This window comes from Anomaloglossus baeobatrachus, chromosome 2, assembly GCF_048569485.1.
Source record: "Anomaloglossus baeobatrachus isolate aAnoBae1 chromosome 2, aAnoBae1.hap1, whole genome shotgun sequence".
Lineage (NCBI taxonomy): Eukaryota > Metazoa > Chordata > Amphibia > Anura > Aromobatidae > Anomaloglossus > Anomaloglossus baeobatrachus.
The window spans coordinates 800,793,134-800,817,431 of record NC_134354.1 but is presented as its reverse complement, the minus strand read 5'-3'; the positions used below and the strand labels follow the sequence as shown (position 1 = coordinate 800,817,431).

At 51.2% G+C, this 24,298-nt stretch overlaps 1 protein-coding gene across 1 annotated transcript in view; it reads left to right on the top strand.

Annotated features, from left to right (window-relative positions):
- The window catches only part of TPP1 (tripeptidyl peptidase 1), a 39,725-nt gene extending 15,677 nt beyond the window's left edge, over nt 1–24,048 (top strand). The window contains exons 4-13 of the mRNA XM_075337739.1: nt 13,349–13,499; nt 13,869–13,990; nt 14,802–14,980; nt 17,281–17,479; nt 17,555–17,743; nt 18,545–18,617; nt 18,701–18,821; nt 18,900–19,058; nt 21,655–21,789; nt 23,106–24,048. Of these exons, the coding sequence (XP_075193854.1) occupies nt 13,349–13,499; nt 13,869–13,990; nt 14,802–14,980; nt 17,281–17,479; nt 17,555–17,743; nt 18,545–18,617; nt 18,701–18,821; nt 18,900–19,058; nt 21,655–21,789; nt 23,106–23,240 (1,463 nt within the window). The 3' untranslated portion in view covers nt 23,241–24,048. The remainder of the gene's footprint in view (nt 1–13,348; nt 13,500–13,868; nt 13,991–14,801; nt 14,981–17,280; nt 17,480–17,554; nt 17,744–18,544; nt 18,618–18,700; nt 18,822–18,899; nt 19,059–21,654; nt 21,790–23,105) is intronic.
- The last annotated feature ends 250 nt before the right edge of the window (nt 24,049–24,298 follow it).

Here is a 24,298-nt window from a genome sequence, read left to right as displayed (position 1 = left end):
TGAAGGAGGCAACAATAGCCCTCATCCATTGACACAGCGGACAAGAGGGTTGGTATTTCTGCACCTCCAGAGTGATTCTCGGGCAAAAAAAACTATACAACAGGCAGGCCCGGGAATTTTTGACCCCCTTCACCCATGTGCCCAGCTTCAGGCATGTGATGGGCCAAGCACAGGAGTTTGGGTCTGTGCTGCTGGGGTCCCTTGAGCTAATGAACATGTATCCTTGGTTTCTTTGGGCAGAATGTAAGCTCTTCCCAATATATGAGCTCCTTCTCTCATCTATACACATCCTCTGATTTCTTTCCCCATGTCGGGCAGCCATACTCCGGATAAGTTCTAGGATGGGATCCATGAGTTGGGCTTCTCTAAACTCCTTACGATTTATCTCCCCCCAGTCAATGGCCACAGTCTGGTCAGGTGTACTTACTGTCGCCGGCTCAGAGGAGGATGAGGGAGGTTTGGAATGAGTGACAGAAGGATTTACATGCTGCTGGGCTTGTTTGCAGGTGATGACTGTAATAAACTGGCTGGATAGCCCTTATCCTGGATCGTTCTCCAAAATAAGAGTTGTAAAGGATGGGATTCCGTCCATGAGCGCCTCCGTTAGACCTCTCCTTGGTCGGTCCCCCAGTTCAACTGCATAGGTGCCAGAGGGCTGTCCAACCACTGACTCCCAGCCAGGGAGATAGTCAATTGGCGGCCGGCAAATGTTCTGGGAGAAAATATCACGGGTGACCAGAGTGATGGAAGACCCAGTGTCCTGAAACCTGAGTCTAGAGTTAACAGATTTTGACCGGCTGGTTGTAGCGATGGAGTTTGGCAGGTATAGGGTGGTCAACCTGCCGTATGGGGTGTGGGCAGGTATATCACTTTCCCAACTGCTGGTGTATCCCATACCCCGATGGCTAGTCTCGGTAGACATTGATTGGCTGGACCAACAGATGGGCTCTAGGCATGAGGCCTTGGCGACAATTTTTGGATATATGCCTGCCTATATACTGTATATGTGTTGTGGATTAGACAATTCACGGACCCCGTTGGTAAACTTTTGTCCTGGTGGGGATTCTGCTGGGTAGCATGATAGTCCTGCTCCATTGGCTGATGGCCACTCGAGTCCCTGATTGAAGGGTCTCCTGGGATTGCTGGGCATATTGTGTCTCCAGCAAGGTTGATTGGCTGTAAACTCGTCAGCCAATCGGGCTGCTCGCTCTGGAGTGTCAGCTTCCAGTTGGCTACCCATTCTCGTATTTCTGGAATCATCTTCTCCATAAGTTAAGTGTGATTACGTTCCAGAGGGCAGCAGAGGAGTGGGCAGCCCACCATCATACTAGTTATTGCAGTGCCATCTGAGTTGACTGCCAAATTAAAAATGGGAGGCCCCTAGGCAAGACCAAGTCTGTAACTTTGTGCTGTAACTCTTGCGGGTGAAGGTAAAAAAGACCAACAGGGTGTCCTTAATAGTGAAGAAAAACTGAAGCTCCAGCTTCCGGGAATTGGACCTTCAGTTTTTCTTCAGAGATGCCATGTTTCAGAGCGTTTTTCCTTGCGCAGAATCTTGATCATGCGGTGAGCTGGTTTACCTTTTTATCACGTTGTGTATCCTTAATAGTCCAGGCAGTTTCGAGACTCAAGCGACCGGACAGCCTCCTGGGACCAGTCAATCAGACTAGTCCACAGGTATGTGGCCCCATCAGTTGTGAGCATCTGGTGCATCAGAATCGGGGGCTCAAAATTTTGCAGGGGTTCATCTAGCTCGGTGCTGGACTCATTATATACTGGTATGTCCCTGCAGTGGGGATGATTTCCTTGTTGGTGGACCATCATGGAGGTATGTGCTGGTGGTAAGAAATCTGGAACTTCCAAATCATTTTCCATACCACAAGACTTCCCCCCCCCCCCCCCCTCCCACCCTTGATGCTCTGGGCCCCAATGTGATAAATAACTCTGATTCGAGCTGCTTGGGACTTGATTAATTCCAGCCAGCTCATTGAACAGACAAGCAGTTTATATCCTCTGGGTCATCCTTGGCAGGGTTTTCGTTATCCTCAAAGACTTTCTGGGCATCTCAACAGACCAATTCCTGGATCAAATCCGTCCAGGTGTCAATGGCCCAGTGCTCATGCTATCGAAGCTGACACAGCGCTTGTAGTTGCCAAATCCTGTTGTGGCTGTGTCCACTCCGGTCCTCTTCTCAAAATGGAGCTGATGGGGTTGGACACGGTGTCGTCCAAAACCTGCATTGTATGCCTCACCTATGGCCTGTTGGGTATGCCTATATGCCTCCTTGGTTGTGGAGCCCTTGGACAGTGTCTATGAACACCAGTCCCCTTAATCTCCCCCAGATCAGCCGGGCTGAGTGGTATACCCTGCTGCTACCAGTTGTGAAGTGCCGAGGGTCTGTGAGTGCTCCCATCCATTGGATTGACTGTCTTTAGAAAAACTGCATGGGACAGGGCTCATCCCACAGAACCACCATACTCCTTGCTCCTAGGCAGAAGATGATACAGACAACACAGGGTGAGGTCACTACACTCCGGTAAGACTTTATAGGGACACCAACAGTCAACAGCTTATAGTACATTCCCCACAAGGACACAAATGAGTCTCTCTGCTTACTCACCAGGGATTAGATCCTCTGCAACCTCGAGGCATCCAGGACCACTACCCCAGGCAGCAGCACCCTACTTTTGGTGGGCATCCACTCAAAGGAGATAGCGGCAAACTTACGAAGCTAACTGAGCACAGCAACGTATGTAGCCAGGAGACTGGATTGTCCCAACCTGGAGTCTCCAAACAAATATGTGGCCTCTGTGTTGGGCAGTGGAGCAGTTCTGTAATCCACCAGCTAGAACAACAGTCCCTAGGATGAGGTCCTGTAGGATCAGCAGAGACCGGGACAAGGCCCTTTTTAATATCCCTCAGCTGCCATTTCAGAGCATTATGCCCCACAGGATTGGGAGGTAGATAAACATGGCTGCTTCCTTATTTTTAGCTCAATTAGACTGCATAATTGTCCCCCAAATGATGCAGACTAATAGAGAGAAGGGAGCTGATGCAATCCATAATCATCAGGAATTTCACAAATTGGCATACAAAAAGGGGCACTGGACAGTCTTACATGAAACAATGGCTCATGGTCCTTTACATAATGATCAATGGAATGGTACATCTGGCAAATTAAGACTAGCTCACACCCGAACAAGTGGCCAGACATTCTTCATTGACTCTGAGTCATCATAGTGTGTGTGTGTGTGTGTGTGTGTGTGTGTTTGTCTGTAGTGTGGTGTGTATAGTTACTGGAGTGTATGGTTTGTGTAGTGTGTGGTGTGATGTTTATGTATAGTGTGTGTATGGTCTCTGTATAGTGGTGTGTGTTGTATATGGTGTGTGTGTGTGTGCGTGTGCATGGTGTGATGCTTGGGTATAGTGTGTGTATGGTCTCTGTATAGTAATGTGTGTTGTGTAGAATGTATATGGTGTGTGTGTGTGTGTGTGTGATGTTTGGGTATAGTGTGTGTATGGTCTCTGTATAGTGGAGTGTGTGTACAATGTGTGTTGTGTAGAATGTGTGTATGTGTGTGTGTATTGTCTCTGTATAGTGGTGTGTGTACAATGTGTTGTGTATAATGTGTGTGGTGTGATGCTTGGGTATAGTGTGTGTATGGTCTCTGTATAGTGGTGTGTGTGTGTGGTGTGTGTGTGTGTGTACAATGTGTTGTGTATAATGTGTGTGTGTGTGGTGTGATGCTTGGGTATAGTGTGTGTATGGTCTCTGTATAGTGGTGTGTGTGTACAATGTGTGTTGTGTAGAATGTGTGTGTATGGTCTCTGTATAGTGGTGTGTGTGTGTACAATGTGTTGTGTATAATGTGTGTGCATGGTGTGATGCTTGGGTATAGTGTGTGTATGGTCTCTGTATAGTGGTGTGTGTGTGTACAATGTGTTGTGTATAATGTGTGTGCATGGTGTGATGCTTGGGTATAGTGTGTGTATGGTCTCTGTATAGTGGTGTGTGTGTGTGTGTACAATGTGTTGTGTATAATGTGTGTGTGTATGGTCTCTGTATAGTGGTGTGTGTGTACAATGTGTGTTGTGTAGAATGTGTGTGTGTATGTGTGTGTGTATGGTCTCTGTATAGTGGTGTGTATGTGTATGTGTATGGTCTCTGTATAGTGGTGTGTATGTGTATGTGTATGGTCTCTGTATAGTGGTGTGTGTGTGTACAATGTGTTGTGTATAATGTGTGTGCATGGTGTGATGCTTGGGTATAGTGTGTGTATGGTCTCTGTATAGTGGTGTGTGTGTACAATGTGTGTTGTGTAGAATGTGTGTGTATGTGTGTGTATGGTCTCTGTATAGTGGTGTGTATGTGTATGGTCTCTGTATAGTGGTGTGTATGTGTATGTGTATGGTCTCTGTATAGTGGTGTGTATGTGTATGTGTATGGTCTTTGTATAGTGGTGTGTGTGTACAATGTGTTGTGTATAATGTGTGTGCATGGTGTGATGCTTGGGTATAGTGTGTGTATGGTCTCTGTATAGTGGTGTGTGTGTACAATGTGTGTTGTGTAGAATGTGTGTGTGTATGGTCTCTGTATAGTGGTGTGTATGTGTATGTGTATGGTCTCTGTATAGTGGTGTGTGTACAATGTGTTGTGTAGAATGTACAGTTAGGTCCAGAAATATTTGGACAGTGACACAAGTTTTGTTATTTTAGCTGTTTACAAAAACATGTTCAGAAATACAATTCTATATATAATATGGCCTGAAAGTGCACACTCCCAGCTGCAATATGAGAGTTTTCACATCCCAATCGGAGAAAGGGTTTAGGAATCATAGCTCTGTAATGCATAGCCTCCTCTTTTTCAAGGGACCAAAAGTAATTGGACAAGGGACTCTAAGGGCTGCAATTAACTCTGAAGACGTCTCCCTCGTTAACCTGTAATCAATGAAGTAGTTAAAAGGTCTGGGGTTGATTACAGGTGTGTGGTTTTGCATTTGGAAGCTGTTGCTGTGACCAGACAACATGCGGTCTAAGGAACTCTCAATTGAGGTGAAGCAGAACATCCTGAGGCTGAAAAAAAAGAAAAAATCCATCAGAGAGATAGCAGACATGCTTGGAGTAGCAAAATCAACAGTCGGGTACATTCTGAGAAAAAATGAATTGACTGGTGAGCTTGGGAACTCAAAAAGGCCTGGGCGTCCCCGGATGACAACAGTGGTGGGTGATCGCCGCATACTTTCTTTGGTGAAGAAGAACCCGTTCAAAACATCAACTGAAGTCCAGAACACTCTCAGTGAAGTAGGTGTATCTGTCTCTAAGTCAACAGTAAAGAGAAGGCTCCATGAAAGTAAATACAAAGGGTTCACATCTAGATGCAAACCATTCATCAATTCCAAAAATAGACAGGCCAGAGTTACATTTGCTGAAAAACACCTCATGAAGCCAGCTCAGTTCTGGAAAAGTATTCTATGGACAGATGAGAGAAAGATCAACCTGTACCAGAATGATGGGAAGAAAAAAGTTTGGAGAAGAAAGGGAACGGCACATGATCCAAGGCACACCACACCCTCTGTAAAACATGGTGGAGGCAACATGATGGCATGGGTATGCATGGCTTTCAATGGCACTGGGTCACTTGTGTTTATTGATGACATAACAGCAGACAAGAGTAGCCGGATGAATTCTGAAGTGTACCGGGATATACTTTCAGCCCAGATTCAGCCAAATGCCGCAAAGTTGATCGGACGGCGCTTCATAGTACAGATGGACAATGACCCCAAGCATACAGCCAAAGCTACCCAGGAGTTCATGAGTGCAAAAAAGTGGAACCTTCTGCAATGGCCAAGTCAATCACCAGATCTTAACCCAATTGAGCATGCATTTCACTTGCTCAAATCCAGACTTAAGACGGAAAGACCCACAAACAAGCAAGACCTGAAGGCTGCGGCTGTAAAGGCCTGGCAAAGCATTAAGAAGGAGGAAACCCAGCGTTTGGTGATGTCCATGGGTTCCAGACTTAAGGCAGTGATTGCCTCCAAAGGATTCGCAACAAAATATTGAAAATAAAAATATTTTGTTTGGGATTGGTTTATTTGTCCAATTACTTTTGACCTCCTAAAATGTGGAGTGTTTGTAAAGAAATGTGACAATTCCTACAATTTCTATCAGATATTTTTGTTCAAACCTTCAAATTAAACGTTACAATCTGCACTTGAATTCTGTTGTAGAGGTTTCATTTCAAATCCAATGTGGTGGCATGCAGAGCCCAACTCGCCAAAATTGTGTCACTGTCCAAAGATTTCTGGACCTAACTGTATATGGTGTGTGGGGGGGGGATGTGTTTCTGGGGTGTTTATATTGTGTTGTGTGTACAGATGAGTGACCCTGAGGTTCGGTTTTCGTACTGAACTCTGACTTTTAAAGTGAAGGTTTGGGTTCGGGGTTCGGATGCTTTATGTGCGAACAAACCTTTCCGAGCAATGCTGTGCTCGGGTACACTCTGTGCTCACTCCAGTGCGACCCTCTTGCAGTTTTTGTACAGCTCACACTGGCGGTGACAACAGCGTGATCACATGTACTGTGCAACCCAAAAAAAAGTGTGAAAAAGCCCGCCCACTCTGTGATGTGCTTATGGCTGGCTGTATGGGCGGAGACTCAAACTACCACTGACTTGCCGTGTCTGTGTCTATACAGTGTGTCCACCCATATCCTATCCACCGCACCTATATACAGTGTGTCCACCCATATCCTATCCACCGCACCTATATACAGTGTGTCCACCCATATCCTATCCACCGCACCTATATACAGTGTGTCCACCCATATCCTATCCACCGCACCTATATACAGTGTGTCCACCCATATCCTATCCACCGCATCTATATACAGTGTGTCCACCCATATCCTGTATACACCGCACCTATATACAGTGTGTCCACCCATATCCTGTATACACCGCACCTATATACAGTGTGTCCACCCATATCCTGTATACACCGCACCTATATACAGTGTGTCCACCCATATCCTATCCACCGCATCTATATACAGTGTGTCCACCCATATCCTGTATACACCGCACCTATATACAGTGTGTCCACCCATATCCTGTATACACCGCACCTATATACAGTGTGTCCACCCATATCCTATCCACCACATCTATATACAGTGTGTCCACCCATATCCTGTATACACCGCACCTATATACAGTGTGTCCACCCATATCCTATCCACCGCACCTATATACAGTGTGTCCACCCATATCCTATCCACCGCACCTATATACAGTGTGTCCACCCATATCCTATCCACCGCACCTATATACAGTGTGTCCACCCATATCCTATCCACCGCACCTATATACAGTGTGTCCACCCATATCCTATCCACCGCACCTATATACAGCGTGTCCACCCATATCCTATCCACCGCACCTATATACAGTGTGTCCACCCATATCCTATCCACCGCACCTATATACAGTGTGTCCACCCATATCCTATCCACCGCATCTATATACAGTGTGTCCACCCATATCCTGTATACACCGCACCTATATACAGTGTGTCCACCCATATCCTGTATACACCGCACCTATATACAGTGTGTCCACCCATATCCTATCCACCGCATCTATATACAGTGTGTCCACCCATATCCTGTATACACCGCACCTATATACAGTGTGTCCACCCATATCCTGTATACACCGCACCTATATACAGTGTGTCCACCCATATCCTATCCACCGCATCTATATACAGTGTGTCCACCCATATCCTGTATACACCGCACCTATATACAGTGTGTCCACCCATATCCTATCCACCGCACCTATATACAGTGTGTCCACCCATATCCTATCCACCGCACCTATATACAGTGTGTCCACCCATATCCTATCCACCGCACCTATATACAGTGTGTCCACCCATATCCTATCCACCGCACCTATATACAGTGTGTCCACCCATATCCTATCCACCGCACCTATATACAGCGTGTCCACCCATATCCTATCCACCGCACCTATATACAGTGTGTCCACCCATATCCTATCCACCGCACCTATATACAGTGTGTCCACCCATATCCTATCCACCGCACCTATATACAGTGTGTCCACCCATATCCTGTATACACCGCACCTATATACAGTGTGTCCACCCATATCCTGTATACACTGCACCTATATACAGTGTGTCCACCCATATCCTGTATACACCGCACCTATATACAGTGTGTCCACCCATATCCTGTATACACCGCACCTATATACAGTGTGTCCACTCATATCCTGTATACACCGCACCTATATACAGTGTGTCCACCCATATCCTGTATACACCGCACCTATATACAGTGTGTCCACTCATATCCTGTATACACCGCACCTATATACAGTGTGTCCACCCATATCCTGTATACACCGCACCTATATACAGTGTATCCACCCATATCCTTTCCACCGCCATTAACTTGAGAACGGCGGCAGCTATAGGCATAGAAGTGGTGTCTAGGTATAGTAAAGTACCAATGCGCTACGCAATGAAACCACCTATAGCGCCACCTGGTGGAAAACAACGGAGTTAACATTTTTATCTCGAAAACGGAACGAGATAGAGAAAAAAAGTGAATTACAAAATTGTAGGACATCATCAATTCAATACGAATCGATACCTTGCATACAGAAATGCTATGATATGAAACCCATGACACCCCTCCCCCACCCCCAAAACATTGAATGCTGGTCACGCATATGGCGCTCATTAGTGGCCCCCGTCAGCTGCAATGCACATCTGGCCTCTGCACAGCATACTGTATCTGGCAGCAATGCACATCTGGCCTCTGCACAGCATACTGTATCTTGCTGCAATGCACATCTGGCCTCTGCACAGCATACTGTATCTTGCTGCAATGCACATCTGGCCTCTGCACAGCATACTGTATCTGGCAGCAATGCACATCTGGCCTCTGCACAGCATACTGTATCTTACTGCAATGCACATCTGGCCTCTGCACAGCATACTGTATCTGGCAGCAATGTACATCTGGGCTCTGCACAGCATACTGTATCTGGCAGCAATGCACATCTGGCCTCTGCACAGCATACTGTATCTGGCAGCAATGCACATCTGCCTCTGCACAGCATACTGTATCTTGCTGCAATGCACATCTGGCCTCTGCACAGCATACTGTATCTGGCTGCAATGCACATCTGGACTCTGCACAGCATACTATATCTGGCAGCAATGCACATCTGGCCTCTGCACAGCATACTGTATCTTGCTGCAATGCACATCTGGCCTCTGCACAGCATACTGTATCTTGCTGCAATGCACATCTGGCCTCTGCACAGCATACTGTATCTGGCTGCAATGCACATCTGGCCTCTGCACAGCATACTGTATCTTGCTGCAATGCACATCTGGACTCTGCACAGCATACTGTATCTGGCTGCAATGCACATCTGGACTCTGCACAGCATACTGTATCTTGCTGCAATGCACATCTGGATTCTGCACAGCATACTGTATCTTGCTGCAATGCACATCTGGCCTCTGCACAGCATACTGTATCTGGCTGCAATGCACATCTGGGCCTCTGCACAGCATACTGTATCTGGCTGCAATGCACATCTGGGCTCTGCACAGCATACTGTATCTGGCAGCAATGCACATCTGGCCTCTGCACAGCATACTGTATCTTGCTGCAATGCACATCTGGCCTCTGCACAGCATACTGCATCTTGCTGCAATGCACATCTGGCCTCTGCACAGCATACTGTATCTGGCTGCAATGCACATCTGGCCTCTGCACAGCATACTGCATCTTGCTGCAATGCACATCTGGCCTCTGCACAGCATACTGTATCTGGCTGCAATGCACATCTGGCCTCTGCACAGCATACTGTATCTTGCTGCAATGCACATCTGGACTCTGCACAGCATACTGTATCTGGCTGCAATGCACATCTGGCCTCTGCACAGCATACTGTATCTTGCTGCAATGCACATCTGGACCCTGCACAGCATACTGTATCTGGCTGCAATGCACATCTGGCCTCTGCACAGCATACTGTATATGGCTGCAATGCACATCTGGCCTCTGCACAGCATACTGTATCCTGCTGCAATGCACATCTGGCCTCTGCACAGCATACTGTATCTGGCTGCAATGCACATCTGGCCTCTGCACAGCATACTGTATCTTGCTGCAATGGCACATCTGGCCTCTGCACAGCATACTGTATCTTGCTGTAATGCACATCTGGCCTCTGCACAGCATACTGTATCTGGCAGCAATGCACATCTGGACTCTGCACAGCATACTGTATCTGGCTGCAATGCACATCTGGACTCTGCACAGCATACTGTATCTGGCTGCAATGCACATCTGGCCTCAGCAAAGCATACTGTATCTGGCTGCAATGCACATCTGGCCTCTGCACAGCATACTGTATCCTGCTGCAATGCTCATCTGGCCTCTGCACAGCATACTGTATCTGGCTGCAATGCACATCTGGCCTCTGCACAGCATACTGTATCCTGCTGCAATGCATATCTGGCCTCTGCACAGCATACTGTATCTTGCTGCAATGCACATCTGGCCTCTGCACAGCATACTGTATCTGGCTGCAATGCACATCTGGACTCTGCACAGCATACTGTATCTGGCTGCAATGCACATCTGGGCTCTGCACAGCATACTGTATCTTGCTGAAATGCACATCTGGGCTCTGCACAGCATATTGTATCTGGCAGCAATGCACATCTGGCCTCTGCACAGCATACTGTATATGGCTGCAGTGCACATCTGGCCTCTGCACAGCATACTGTATCTTGCTGCAATGCACATCTGGCCTCTGCACAGCATACTGTATCTGGCTGCAATGCACATCTGGCCTCTGCACAGCATACTGTATCTGGCTGCAGTGCACATCTGGCCTCTGCACAGCATACTGTATCTGGCAGCAATGCACATCTGGCCTCTGCACAGCATACTGTATCTGGCTGCAATGCACATCTGGCCTCTGCACAGCATACTGTATCTTGCTGCAATGCACATCTGGCCTCTGCACAGCATACTGTATCTGGCTGCATTGCACATCTGGCCTCTGCACAGCATACTGTATCTTGCTGCAGTGCACATCTGGACTCTGCACAGCATACTGTATCTGGCTGCAATGCACATCTGGGCTCTGCACAGCATACTGTATGTCAGCAATGCACATCTGGCCTCTGCACAGCATACTGTATATGGCTGCAATGCACATCTGGCCTCTGCACAGCATACTGTATCTGGCTGCAATGCACATATGGCCTCTGCACAGCATACTGTATCTTGCTGCAATGCACATCTGGACTCTGCACAGCATACTGTATCTGGCTGCATTGCACATCTGGCCTCTGCACAGCATACTGTATCTTGCTGCAGTGCACATCTGGACTCTGCACAGCATACTGTATCTGGCTGCAATGCACATCTGGGCTCTGCACAGCATACTGTATGTCAGCAATGCACATCTGGCCTCTGCACAGCATACTGTATATGGCTGCAATGCACATCTGGCCTCTGCACAGCATACTGTATCTGGCTGCAATGCACATATGGCCTCTGCACAGCATACTGTATCTTGCTGCAATGCACATCTGGCCTCTGCACAGCATACTGTATTTGGCTGCAATGCACATCTGGCCTCTGCACAGCATACTGTATCTGGCTGCAATGCACATCTGGCCTCTGCACACCATACGGGTGGACACACTGTATATAAGTGCGGTGTATACAGGATATGGGTGGACACACTGTATATAGGTGCGGTGTATACAGGATATGGGTGGACACACTGTATATAGGTGCGGTGTATACAGGATATGGGTGTACACACTGTATATAGGTGCGGTGTATACAGGATATGGGTGGACACACTGTATATAGGTGCGGTGTATACAGGATATGGGTGGACACACTGTATATAGGTGCGGTGTATACAGGATATGGGTGGACACACTGTATATAGGTGCGGTGTATACAGGATATGGGTGTACACACTGTATATAGGTGCGGTGTATACAGGATATGGGTGGACACACTGTATATAGGTGCGGTGTATACAGGATATGGGTGGACACACTGTATATAGGTGCGGTGTATACAGGATATGGGTGGACACACTGTATATAGGTGCGGTGTATACAGGATATGGGTGGACCCACTGTATATAGGTGTGGTGTATACAGGATATGGGTGTACACACTGTATATAGGTGCGGTGTATACAGGATATGGGTGGACACGCTGTATATAGGTGCGGTGTATACAGGATATGGGTGGACACACTGTATATAGGTGTGTATACAGGATATGGGTGGACACACTGTATATAGGTGTGTATACAGGATATGGGTGGACACACTGTATATAGGTGCGGTGTATACAGGATATGGGTGTACACACTGTATATAGGTGTGGTGTATACAGGATATGGGTGTACACACTGTATATAGGTGCGGTGTATACAGGATATGGGTGGACACACTGTATATAGGTGCGGTGTATACAGGATATGGGTGGACACACTGTATATAGATGTAATATGTATGATCTGTTTCCGTCCAGACTGAATATTCCCAGCGCTGCCCCTGATTTCTCCACACTCTGCCCTTCGCCTGGCAGCTGGATGTCATCTTCTGGGCAGATCCTGACTGGTGACCTGTTCTGGTCTCATCAGTGAGAGGTCCTGTCTGCTGCAGGAGTCTGAGGGCTCGTCATCTGTCGGGATGGAGGCCTGCGTTGGTCTGGAAATCTGCCTCCCTGTGATGTCTTCTCTGATATCTACAGCGGCTGGATGTCATCTGGGCAGATCCTGACTGGTGACCTGTTCTGGTCTCATCAGTGAGAGGTCCTGTCTGCTGCAGGAGTCTGAGGGCTCGTAATCTGTCGGGATGGAGGCCTGCGTTGGTCTGGAAATCTGCCTCCCTGTGATGTCTTCTCTGATATCTACAGCGGCTGGATGTCGTCTTCTCGGCAGATCCTGACTGGTGACCTGTTCTGGTCTCATCAGTGAGGGTCCCGTCTGCTGCAGGAGCCTGAGGGCTCGTCATCAACCGGGATGGAGGCCTGTGTTGGTCTGGTGACGGCCGCCCTGTGATGTCTTCTTTGATGTCTACAGCATCTGGATGTTGTCTTCCGGGCAGATTCTGACTGGTGACCCATTCTGGTCTCATCAGTGAGGGTCCCGTCTGCTGAAGGAGTCGGAGGGCTCGTCATCTGTCAGGATGGAGGCCTGTGTTGGTCTGGTGATGGCCGCCCTGTGATGTCTACCCTGGTTTCTCCTGCAGGTCGCTTTCTATCCCTGGAGGAGCTCCGGACCCTCGTGCAGCCGTCACCTGATACCCTGATGACAGTGAGGACCTGGCTGGAGAATCACGGTATCCTGAGTTGTGATACTATTGTGACGGGGGATTTCTTACAGTGCCAGACATACAGCAGGTCAGCCGTGTGCCGGGGGCATGTGACGCCATAGAAAAAGCCCGAGGGTCAATGTATTCAATGCTTGTCAGTGCCAAAGGGAAGGTGGAAAATATGAGAGGGAGGAGCTAATACCAGGAAAGGGGTGGAGCCAAATAAGTCCAGGCAGACAGGGCCGCTGGTCAGCAGCATGGGGGGAGGTGGGGCCTTTGTTTTTTGCTGTGACCCTTCTATGTGCCCCCATGTACAACACAGGATTCTTGTTGCTAAGGGGTGAGAAAGGAACCTCTGAGACTCTTAATGTAACGCTGCTGATAATGGTGCTACCCCTGGCGGTGCTCTGCCTGCCGCACCCAAGACGCCTCATAACCCCCCCATCTCATCTTACAGGATCGCGGAGAAACTGCTGCCCGGAGCCCGATTTGTCCGTTACGTGAAGGGAGATGAACACGTTGTTCGATCTAGTGCCCCGTACTCGCTGGATCCGGACGTTGCTCCACATATTGACTTTGGTGAGATACCAATGAGAACGAGGATAGACACAGGTGTGGGGGATAGACACTTTCGTCTCAGGAGCAGGGGATGGACGCTTACCACCTGCAGGAACGGCGGGAGGTAGACGGTCACCACCTGCAGAAGTGGAGGGTAACCGGTGACCTGCAGGAGGAAGATATATCTCCACAACCAGGAGTGGATGCTCATCTGCAGGGGGTTGGACTGCAGCCACCACCGGCAGGAGCAGAGGGTAGACTTACCTGCACAATCAGGGGTAGGCGTTCACCTGCAGGGGGAAGACTGGGTAGATGGCCACCTGCTGCATTAACGGGGGGGTAGACAGCCACCTGCAGGATCGGGAGTATCGTCACTTGCCACAGTGTATAGAAGGGTAGACTGTATCCTGCGTAGGAGGGGTAGACGGTCTCCCGCCGCAGCGTAGGAGGGGTAGACGGTCTCCCGCCGCAGCGTAGGAGGGGTAGACTGTCTCCCGCCACAGCGTAGGAGGGGTAGACTGTCTCCCGCCGCAGCGTAGGAGGGATAGACTGTCTCCCGCCGCAGCGTAGGAGGGGTAGACGGTCTCCCGCCGCAGCGTAGGAGGGGTAGACGGTCTCCCGCCGCAGCGTAGGAGGGGTAGACGGTCTCCCGCCGCAGCGTAGGAGGGGTAGACGGTCTCCCGCCGCAGCGTAGGAGGGGTAGACGGTCTCCCGCCGCAGCGTAGGAGGGGTAGACGGTCTAGAGTGCGGAGGGTATGCACAGATATATGGAGACCACGGTCACTCTCTCTGCAGTTTCCAGCTCACTCACACTCATGGTCTGTCTCTTCAGTCGGAGGGCTTCACCGGTTTCCAAATGAGCGGAAAGTTCTGAGACGAAGGAAAGGGGCAGAAGACAACGTGACTGCGGAGTTCCACCTGGGCGTTACCCCCGCCGTTCTGAGACAAAGATACAACCTGTCTGCTACTGATGTCGGGACACATCCAAACAACAGCCAGGCCTGTGCACAGGTAGCAACTCCATCCCCACGAAGTCGCCTGGACCAGGGCCAGCACCGGGGCCTTCCTGCAGATTCTCATTCTGAGCATTCCCCTCTGCTCACAGGAGAGGGGCCACATGGGCCGGGTGTATTCCCCTCCGCTCACAGGAGAGGGGCCACATGGGCCGGGTGTATTCCCCTCCACTCACAGGAGAGGGGGCACATGGGCCGGGTGTATTCCCCTCCACTCACAGGAGAGGGGGCACATGGGCCGGGTGTATTCCCCTCCACTCACAGGAGAGGGGGCACATGGGCCGGGTGTATTCGCCTCCTCTCACAGGAGAGGGGGCACATGGGCCGGGTGTATTCGCCTCCTCTCACAGGAGAGGGGGCACATGGGCCGGGTGTATTCGCCTCCTCTCACAGGAGAGGGGGCACATGGGCCGGGTGTATTCGCCTCCTCTCACAGGAGAGGGGGCACATGGGCCGGGTGTATTCGCCTCCTCTCACAGGAGAGGGGGCACATGGGCCGGGTGTATTCGCCTCCTCTCACAGGAGAGGGGGCACATGGGCCGGGTGTATTCGCCTCCTCTCACAGGAGAGGGGCCACATGGGCCGGGTGTATTCGCCTCCTCTCACAGGAGAGGGGCCACATGGGCCGGGTGTATTCGCCTCCTCTCACAGGAGATGGGGCCACATGGGCCGGGTGTATTCGCCTCCACTCACAGGAGAGGGGCCACATGGGCCGGGTGTATTCCCCTCCTCTCACAGGAGATGGGGCCACACGGACTGGATGCATTCCCCTCCACTCACAGGAGAGGGGCCACACGGGCCGGGTGTATTCCCCTCCTCTCACAGGAGATGGGGCCACATGGGTCGGGTGTATTCCCCTCCTCTCACAGGAGATGGGGCCACATGGGTCGGGTGTATTCCCCTCCGCTCACAGGAGATGGGGCCACATGGGTCGGGTGTATTCCCCTCCGCTCACAGGAGATGGGGCCGCATGGGTCGGGTGTATTCCCCTCCGCTCACAGGAGAGGGGGCCGCATGGGCCGGGTGTATTCCCCTCCTCTCACAGGAGATGGGGCCACACGGGTCGGGTGTATTCCCCTCCACCGCAGAAGGGGCCGCACGGGTCGGGTGTATTCCCCTCCACTCACAGTAGAAGGCGCTGATGATGGTGCAGGGCAGTTAATTCTCCGTGATCAGTAGAAGGCGCTGACGATGGTGCAGGGCAGTTGATGCTTCGCGGTCAGTAGGAGGCGCTGATGATGGTGCAGGGCAGTTGATGCTTCGCGGTCAGTAGGAGGCGCTGATGATGGTGCAGGGCAGTTAATCCGCGGTCAGTATGAGGCGCTGATGATGGTGCAGGGCAGTTAATTCTCCGTGATCAGTAGAAGGAGCTGACGATGGTGCAGGGCAGTTGATGCTTCGCGGTCAGTAGGAGGCGCTGATGATGGTGCAGGGCAGTTAATTCTCCATGATCAGTAGAAGGAGCTGACGATGGTGCAGGGCAGTTGATGCTTCGCGGTCAGTAGGAGGCGCTGATGATGGTGCAGGGCAGTTAATCCGCGGTCAGTAGGAGGCGCTGATGATGGTGCAGGGCAGTTAATTCTCCGTGATCAGTAGAAGGCGCTGACGATGGTGCAGGGCAGTTGATGCTTCGCGGTCAGTAGGAGGCGCTGATGATGGTGCAGGGCAGTTAATTCTCCGTGATCAGTAGAAGGCGCTGACGATGGTGCAGGGCAGTTGATGCTTCGCGGTCAGTAGGAGGCGCTGATGATGGTGCAGGGCAGTTAATCCGCGGTCAGTAGGAGGCGCTGATGATGGTGCAGGGCAGTTAATTCTCCGTGATCAGTAGAAGGCGCTGACGATGGTGCAGGGCAGTTGATGCTTCGCGGTCAGTAGGAGGCGCTGATGATGGTGCAGGGCAGTTAATCCGCGGTCAGTAGGAGGCGCTGATGATGGTGCAGGGCAGTTAATTCTCCGTGATCAGTAGAAGGAGCTGACGATGGTGCAGGGCAGTTGATGCTTCGCGATCAGTAGGAGGCGCTGATGATGGTGCAGGGCAGTTAATCCGCGGTCAGTAGGAGGCGCTGACGATGGTGCAGGGCAGTTGATGCTTCGCGATCAGTAGGAGGCGCTGATGATGGTGCAGGGCAGTTAATCCGCGGTCAGTAGGAGGCGCTGACGATGGTGCAGGGCAGTTGATGCTTCGCGGTCAGTAGGAGGCGCTGATGATGGTGCAGGGCAGTTAATCCGCGGTCAGTATGATGCGCTGATGATGGTGCACGCCGTTCGCCTTATTTCTCATCCTTGGTTTCTTCGCAGTTTCTGGAGCAGTATTTCAGTCCTGCCGACCTCTCTGAGTTCATGAGCCTTTTCGGAAGAAGTTTTGAGCACCGGAGTGCGGTGGATCAGGTGGTCGGGCAGCAGGGCGGAGGACGGGCCGGAATAGAGGCCAGCTTGGATGTGGAGTACATCATGAGTACGGGGGCCAACATCTCCACCTGGGTGTTCAGTAACCCGGGTAAGTTTTCGGCAGGTTTGGGCCGCAGTGCTCGGCTGTCCCTGTTCGGGGCTCACTAGTGTGACATCTCCTCAGGTCGCCACGAGTCCCAGGAGCCGTTCCTAGACTGGATTTTACTGCTGAGTAACACGTCCGCTGTCCCCTGGGTCCACACCATCAGCTACGGCGATGATGAAGACAGTCTGTCCCTGGCCTTTATGCAGAGAATCAATGTGGAGTTCATGAAGGCGGCCGCCCGGGGCCTCTCCATCCTGTTTGCATCAGGTAATCATATGGGGAATGTCCTGATCTCCGGAGCCTGGCGGACGGTCCTGGTGTCAGTCCCTATAAGTGACGACTGTCCGTGCACACGGCCCTGATATAACGTGTGCCCGGCGCTCGCGGGTCCTGCCATAATCCGGGCTTCTCACGTTCAGTGTCATCCCTTTGTTCCCCCCGTACCTATACCAGATTCTACATAGACAGATAGTGAATTTTACGCGGTCATTATGGGATGATGACCAGAGAACTTGCCTGATGTTTACACCTCTGTGGGGTAATCGGTGTCTACCCCGCGGAGTTTGTACCAAAGCCCAGCAAGGACTAACAGGTCTGTAGACAGAGCTCCGTCTGTCGTATCCCAGCCGGCTCCACCGTCTGATGGGGCCGCAGCTGCGAGGAGAGGCCTTACAGTCAGTCGGGGGGTCCAGACGCCCGCACATTTTTAATCTTTCCTGAGGAGATCCAATGTGTCATGAGACACCTAGTGTAGAAGCTTTATGCAAATCAGCCTGGAAGTGCACTGGAGGAGTGTCAATCCCACTAAACTGACGCCCCCGTGCACTCTGAGCCGGATTTGCATGGGGCTTCTATGTTAGATTTCTCATGACTGACACATTGGTTCTCTGAAGGTCCCATTTTTATTGGGGGGAGTAGTATCGGCACAGCCACGCCACTACTGCCGTGGGAAATGGGCAGGTCGGGCCCCTTCAAGGTGAGGACCTCACCAGGTAATGTCTCCCTATATTTTCTGCCCAACAATTTTGCTTCAGTGACTAAAACTGCGCTTTGCTGCTGATTCTCCAGGTGATGACGGCGCCGGATGCAGACAAGTGTCTAAAGACAAAAACGTGTTCCGCCCGAGCTTCCCAGCCTCCAGGTGAGAGGCCACATGTGCCATGGAGCCGGGGGTCCATGCTCTGACCAATGGGCCTCACACCTGACGTCTGTGTCTTTCCTCAGCCCATATGTGACGACGGTAGGGGGGACATCTTTTAAGAATCCCTTCCAGGTTACTTATGAGGTGACGGATTACATCAGTGGGGGAGGATTCAGCAATGTGTTCCCTATGCCCGATTACCAGGTAAGGTGCCATCATGTCCTAGGACCTGCTGGTCTGGAGGCATGAGCTCTGTGGTCACCCTACTCCTATATCCCAAAGGTTTCTGCAGTATCAAATTATTTCACATCCTCCGTGAAGATGCCACCAGAGAGTTACTACAACCGCAGCGGGCGAGCATATCCTGACGTGGCAGCTCTGTCTGACAACTACTGGGTAGTGATGAATCGTGTCCCAGTGCCCTGGGTGTCGGGAACCTCTGTAAGTATCCACAGATTATCTTTCTGTGCATGTTGTCATCATACATTTGTCATGTGTGCAGGAAATCCAGTCTAGACATAGACCAGGGGTGGGGAACCTTTTTACTGCCAGGGAAGATTTACAATTTTCTACCAACCTTTGGGGGCCGCACAAAATCATGAACTTGAAAACTACCCTGTTATATTTGGTCAACCAATTAACTCCCCCCTTACTGCGGTGGTTGGAGCTACTTCTCTTTGGTGCTGCTGTGATGTTCGGTGATATTGATCATGTTGTTTCTCACAACTGTTTTTCCATGTTTGTCTCGGTCTGGAGAGGCTGTGGGCATACACATCCCAGGAGAAGCTGGGGGCGTAGACATCCCTGGAGGGGCTGGGGGGCATATACATCCCTGGAGGGGCTGGGGGCATATACATCCCAGGAGAGGCTGGGGGCATATACATCCCAGGAGGGGCTGTTGCATAGACATCCCAGGAGAGGCTGGGGGCATAGACATCCCAGGAGAGGCTGGGGGCATAGACATCCCAGGAGAGGCTGGGGGCATAGACATCCCAGGAGAGGCTGGGGGCATAGACATCCCAGGAGAGGCTGGGGGCATAGACATCCCAGGAGAGGCTGGGGGCATAGACATCCCGGGAGAGGCTGGGGGCATAGACATCCCGGGAGAGGCTGGGGGCATAGACATCCCGGGAGAGGCTGGGGGCATAGACATCCCGGGAGAGGCTGGGGGCATAGACATCCCGGGAGAGGCTGGGGGCATAGACATCCCGGGAGAGGCTGGGGGCATAGACATCCCGGGAGAGGCTGGGGGCATAGACATCCCGGGAGAGGCTGGGGGCATAGACATCCCGGGAGAGGCTGGGGGCATAGACATCCCGGGAGAGGCTGGGGGGCGTAGACATCCCGGGAGGGGCTCAGAAAGGATTGGGGGAGCATAGATATCAGCAGGAGGGGGTACGGACTGCACTAGGGGGGCACGGACAGCAGTGGCGAGTAAAGAGCACTGTGTGCCACCCCCCCAGTGCTGCAGGGTGGCACATAGCACTGGGGGGGTACAGAGTACTGGGGAACACGGACAGCATAAGGGGGGCACGGAGAGGACTAGGGCACATGGACAGTACAGACCGTGACATGGACAGCACTGGCGGCAGCATGGACAGCATTAGGTGGTATGGACAGTACTGAGGGAGCTTAGACATCACCAAGGGGGTATTTTAGCATCTACCCACAGGCCAAGAAGCGTGCACTTCCTCTCATCACGCAATGGGATTGAAAGGGCCGGCAGCTGGGAAAACTGCAGTTACTGCCACAACACTGTGGTCCCCGGGAATGTGCACGGGGGCCATATAAAATGTCATTGCGTGCCGCAAACGGCCCGTCGGCCGGAGGTTCCCCACTCCTGATGTAGACGAAGCAGTGATAAGGTGTCCGCCGACCTCCAACAAGCCATTCAGTCCTTTGGCCCTCCTGATCTAATTCTCAAGCACTGTTTTCTGTCCTCCCGTGTCCTCCATACCCAATGTCTCTTCTCTCTCTCAAACCCTACTATGGTCTCTTCTCGCTGTCATTTCTTCTTCCCCCAGTCTCTCCCCTCTTTTCCCCCAGTGTCTTCCTTCCTCTGCCAGGTGTCTTATTTCCTCTTTCTGGTCTCTTGCCCCGATGTCTTTCCCTCTCTCCCTGGTGTCTTCTTTAGTCTCCCTGGCATTCTCTCTCTCTGGTGTCTTTTTTTCCTCTGCCTGAAGTGTTCCTTCCACTCTCTAGTGTCTTCTTTCCTTCTCTCTCCAGTATCATGCCAGTGTCTTCCCTCCTCTGCTATCTTCCCTCCCCTCCTCTCCTCTGCTGTCTTCCCTCCCCTCCTCTCCTCTGCTGTCTTCCCTCCCCTCCGGTCTTCCCTACTATTACCCCTAATTTCTCTCCTCTCCCCTGTGTCTTCCCCTCTTTTCCTAATGTCCTCCCAGGGGTCTTCCTTTCTTTTCTTACGGCTTTGCTTTCTTTCCACCTCTCTACAGTGTCCCCGTTGACTTCCCTAATCTTTTTCCCCAGTGTCTTCCCTCTTCTTCCAAAATGTCTTCCCTGATCTCCTCCCCTGGTGTATTTCTAGTCTCCTCTCCCGGTGTCATCCCTCCACTCCTCTATGGCCTTCCTTGATGTTTTCACTCTTCTCCCTGCTTTGCTTCCTCGCTCTTCCCTCTTCTCCTCTATGGTCTTCACTGGTGTCTTCCCTCTTCTACCCAGTGTCATCCCTGGTTGCCTTCTCCGGTATCTTCCCTCTTCTCCCCTGTTTTCTTTGGTTTCCTCCCCCGGTATCTTCCCTCTCCTCCCCTGTCTTCCCTGGTTTTCTCCCCCTGTGTCTTCTCCCCCTCACTGGTGTTATCCCTCCTTTTGTGTCCTCCCCGGTTGTCTTCCCTCCTCTTTCTGCTCTCCTTCCCCAGTGTCTTCCCTCCTCTCCTCAGTGTCGTCCATCCTCTCCTCAGAGTTCCCCCCCATGTCCTCCATCATTGCCTCTCTCATTCTCCTCAGTTTCTCCTCTTTCAGGAAAGTTCAGTGCACGGTCTTATCCCTGTCATCACTGTCCCCTTATTGTGTCACGTTGCAGGCGTCCACTCCGGTGTTTGGTGGGATTCTCGCCCTAATTAATGACCAGCGGATAAAGAGAGGTCTCTCCCCTTTGGGTTTCCTGAATCCAGCGCTGTATCAGCTACACAGGAGCGACACTGATGCCCTGTATGATGTAAGTTAAATTCATGGACCAGAGAAAAGCAACCCATGTGGTGCCGGTGTCTCATCCAGCAGGATATTGCTTTTAGGCCCCTTTCACACGTCAGTGATTCTGGTACGTTTGTGCTTTTTTGTAAACGTCCCAGAATCACTGACATACGCAGACCCATTATAATGAATGGGTCTGCTCACACATCAGTGATTTGTCACTGCACGTGTCTCCGTGCGGCGTACCCGCGTGTGCGTGATTGCTGCACGGAGACATGTCCATTTTTTCTGGCATCACTGATGTTTCATGGAACACGCAGTGGTGTGGTCCGTGAAACACGTGCCAGCAAAAAACGTGCTTTTAAAATAAAAAACATTTTAACTGACCCGGCGTCCAGCGATGTCCTCTGCAGCCCGTTCTCCCTGCTGCTTCTAAGCCGGCTGATTACTGTCACGCATATTCATTATGCGCGACACAGCCGACCCGGAAGCAGCTCCTGCAGGGGTCACCGCCGGCCGGATGCTGCGTCGCGGGAGCGATCAGCACCATGGAGAGCGGGAGCGGGCGCAGGTGAGTGAATCTCTAAGTGCAATCACGGGCCACGGAGAACGGAACCTGGATTGCACTTAGACAACCCACGTGTGCCGTGATTTTCGGCACACGCAGGAACATGTGCGTGTTTTACACGCCAGTGAAAAACGTCTGTGTTTTTCACTGACGTGTGAAACGGGCCTTATGGTGAGACGTGGAGAGTTGAAGTGTGCAGCCATCCACCACGCAGGACTGACGATGACTGCTACCTGCATACAACCGATGAGATCAGACAATTCCATACAACTTAGTTATATAGTCCCCGGGTCTCCACTGCTCTCTGTACAATGCAGGGTCATCCATGACCACCTGATATGGGTTGCTGTGTAAGACCATCATATAGCAGGTGTCCCATTTTTGTTTCACATTTTACCACAAAACCTAGTGGTTTATCTTGGTGGATCCTAATAAACGTTCTCCAGGTGCCCTAGTCTATCCCCAACCCCCTCCAGCACCCGTCCTAACGATCCAGGTGTCCTAGTCTACCTTGACCGTCCAACCAGACCTCTATAGCACCTGCCCTAATGATCCCAGGTGTCCTAGTCTACCTTGACCGTCCAACCAGACCTCTATAGCACCTGCCCTAATGATCCCAGGTGTCCTAGTCTACCTCGACCATCCAGCCAGACCTCTATAGAACCGTTCTCCTAATGATCCCAGGTGTCCTAGTCTACCTTGACCATTCATTCCGATCCCTCTGCCACCCGTCGTCCTATTGATCCGATGATGCTTTCTGCTTTCACCCTCAGGTCACAGAAGGATGTCACCTCTCTTGTTTTGATGACAAGGTTCTAGCACAAGGATTCTGTGCTGCTCCCAGTTGGGACCCGGTGACTGGTTGGGGGACACCGAATTACCCTGAACTTCTGAAGTCATTACTGTGACGCTCAGTTACACAGCTGAATTCTCCAGATGGATCCTCAAGATCTAAAAACAAAAAAAATTAAGTCCAGAAATGATAATTGCTAATAGTAAGGATGGCGCTGTGTCTGGATCTGTCTTGGGGCGATAACAAACAGAGGCCACTGTCGGGAGCAAAACAAGGATCTGTAGAAGCAAGAGGAGCAGAAACTGCCCCAATTCCCTTACATCATGCTGCAGAAAATATCCTGTACTGGAGTCAGGACAAGTCCCATCAGAGTATCCCCAGCTCCCTCCATGGTCCAGTCCTTCCGTCTCTAGCTGTACTTCTGTGCCTCACCCCATCCGCCTCTGTTCAGATGAATGTTGCTGGGTCCGCATCGCACATTAGCTATCATTAGTACGTGCGCTGTGTCTGGTCCATTCTGCGACGCTTTAGTTATCCCACATCCGGGTACAGACTGCACCTCACTGGTTTGGATTTTCTGGAGTCTGGAGATTCACACTGACACTTTTGTTGATCTCAGGGAGTGCAGATTTGCACATTCGAGGCTTTAATGTGTGATGATTGTAATTTTAGAGATTTTACTTTCCACGTCTTTGATCTTGGCAAATTCAGGTTACCAGAGGGCCAAGGACCTGACATAGGTAAAAGCCCCGAGTAGGATAAGGCTAGTCGGGCTCCATTACTCCAGATCTGAGACTATGGGCCCCCAGTACGTCCCTGGCTCGGGTCCTGACTCCATTGCTCGACCAGTGTCACCGTCGACTGCTGTGACTTTTCTTTTGCTATTTGGTTTGATTCTAATAAATTACTGCTTTTATATGGTACGGGTAATTTGCTGTACACAATGCGTCATCAGGAAGCGGTCGACCAGATAGGGGAGTGGCTGATCTCCTGTACATAATGGGGAGGCAGGAGGTGGCCGAACATGCAGGGGAGCAACCAGGCAGGAGAACTGCCGACCAGGGAGGGGAGCAGCCGATCTGTGCATAATGTGTCATCAGGAGACAGCCGACCAGACAGGAGAACTGCCGACCAGGAAGGGGAGCAGCCGATCTGTGCATAATGTGTCATCAG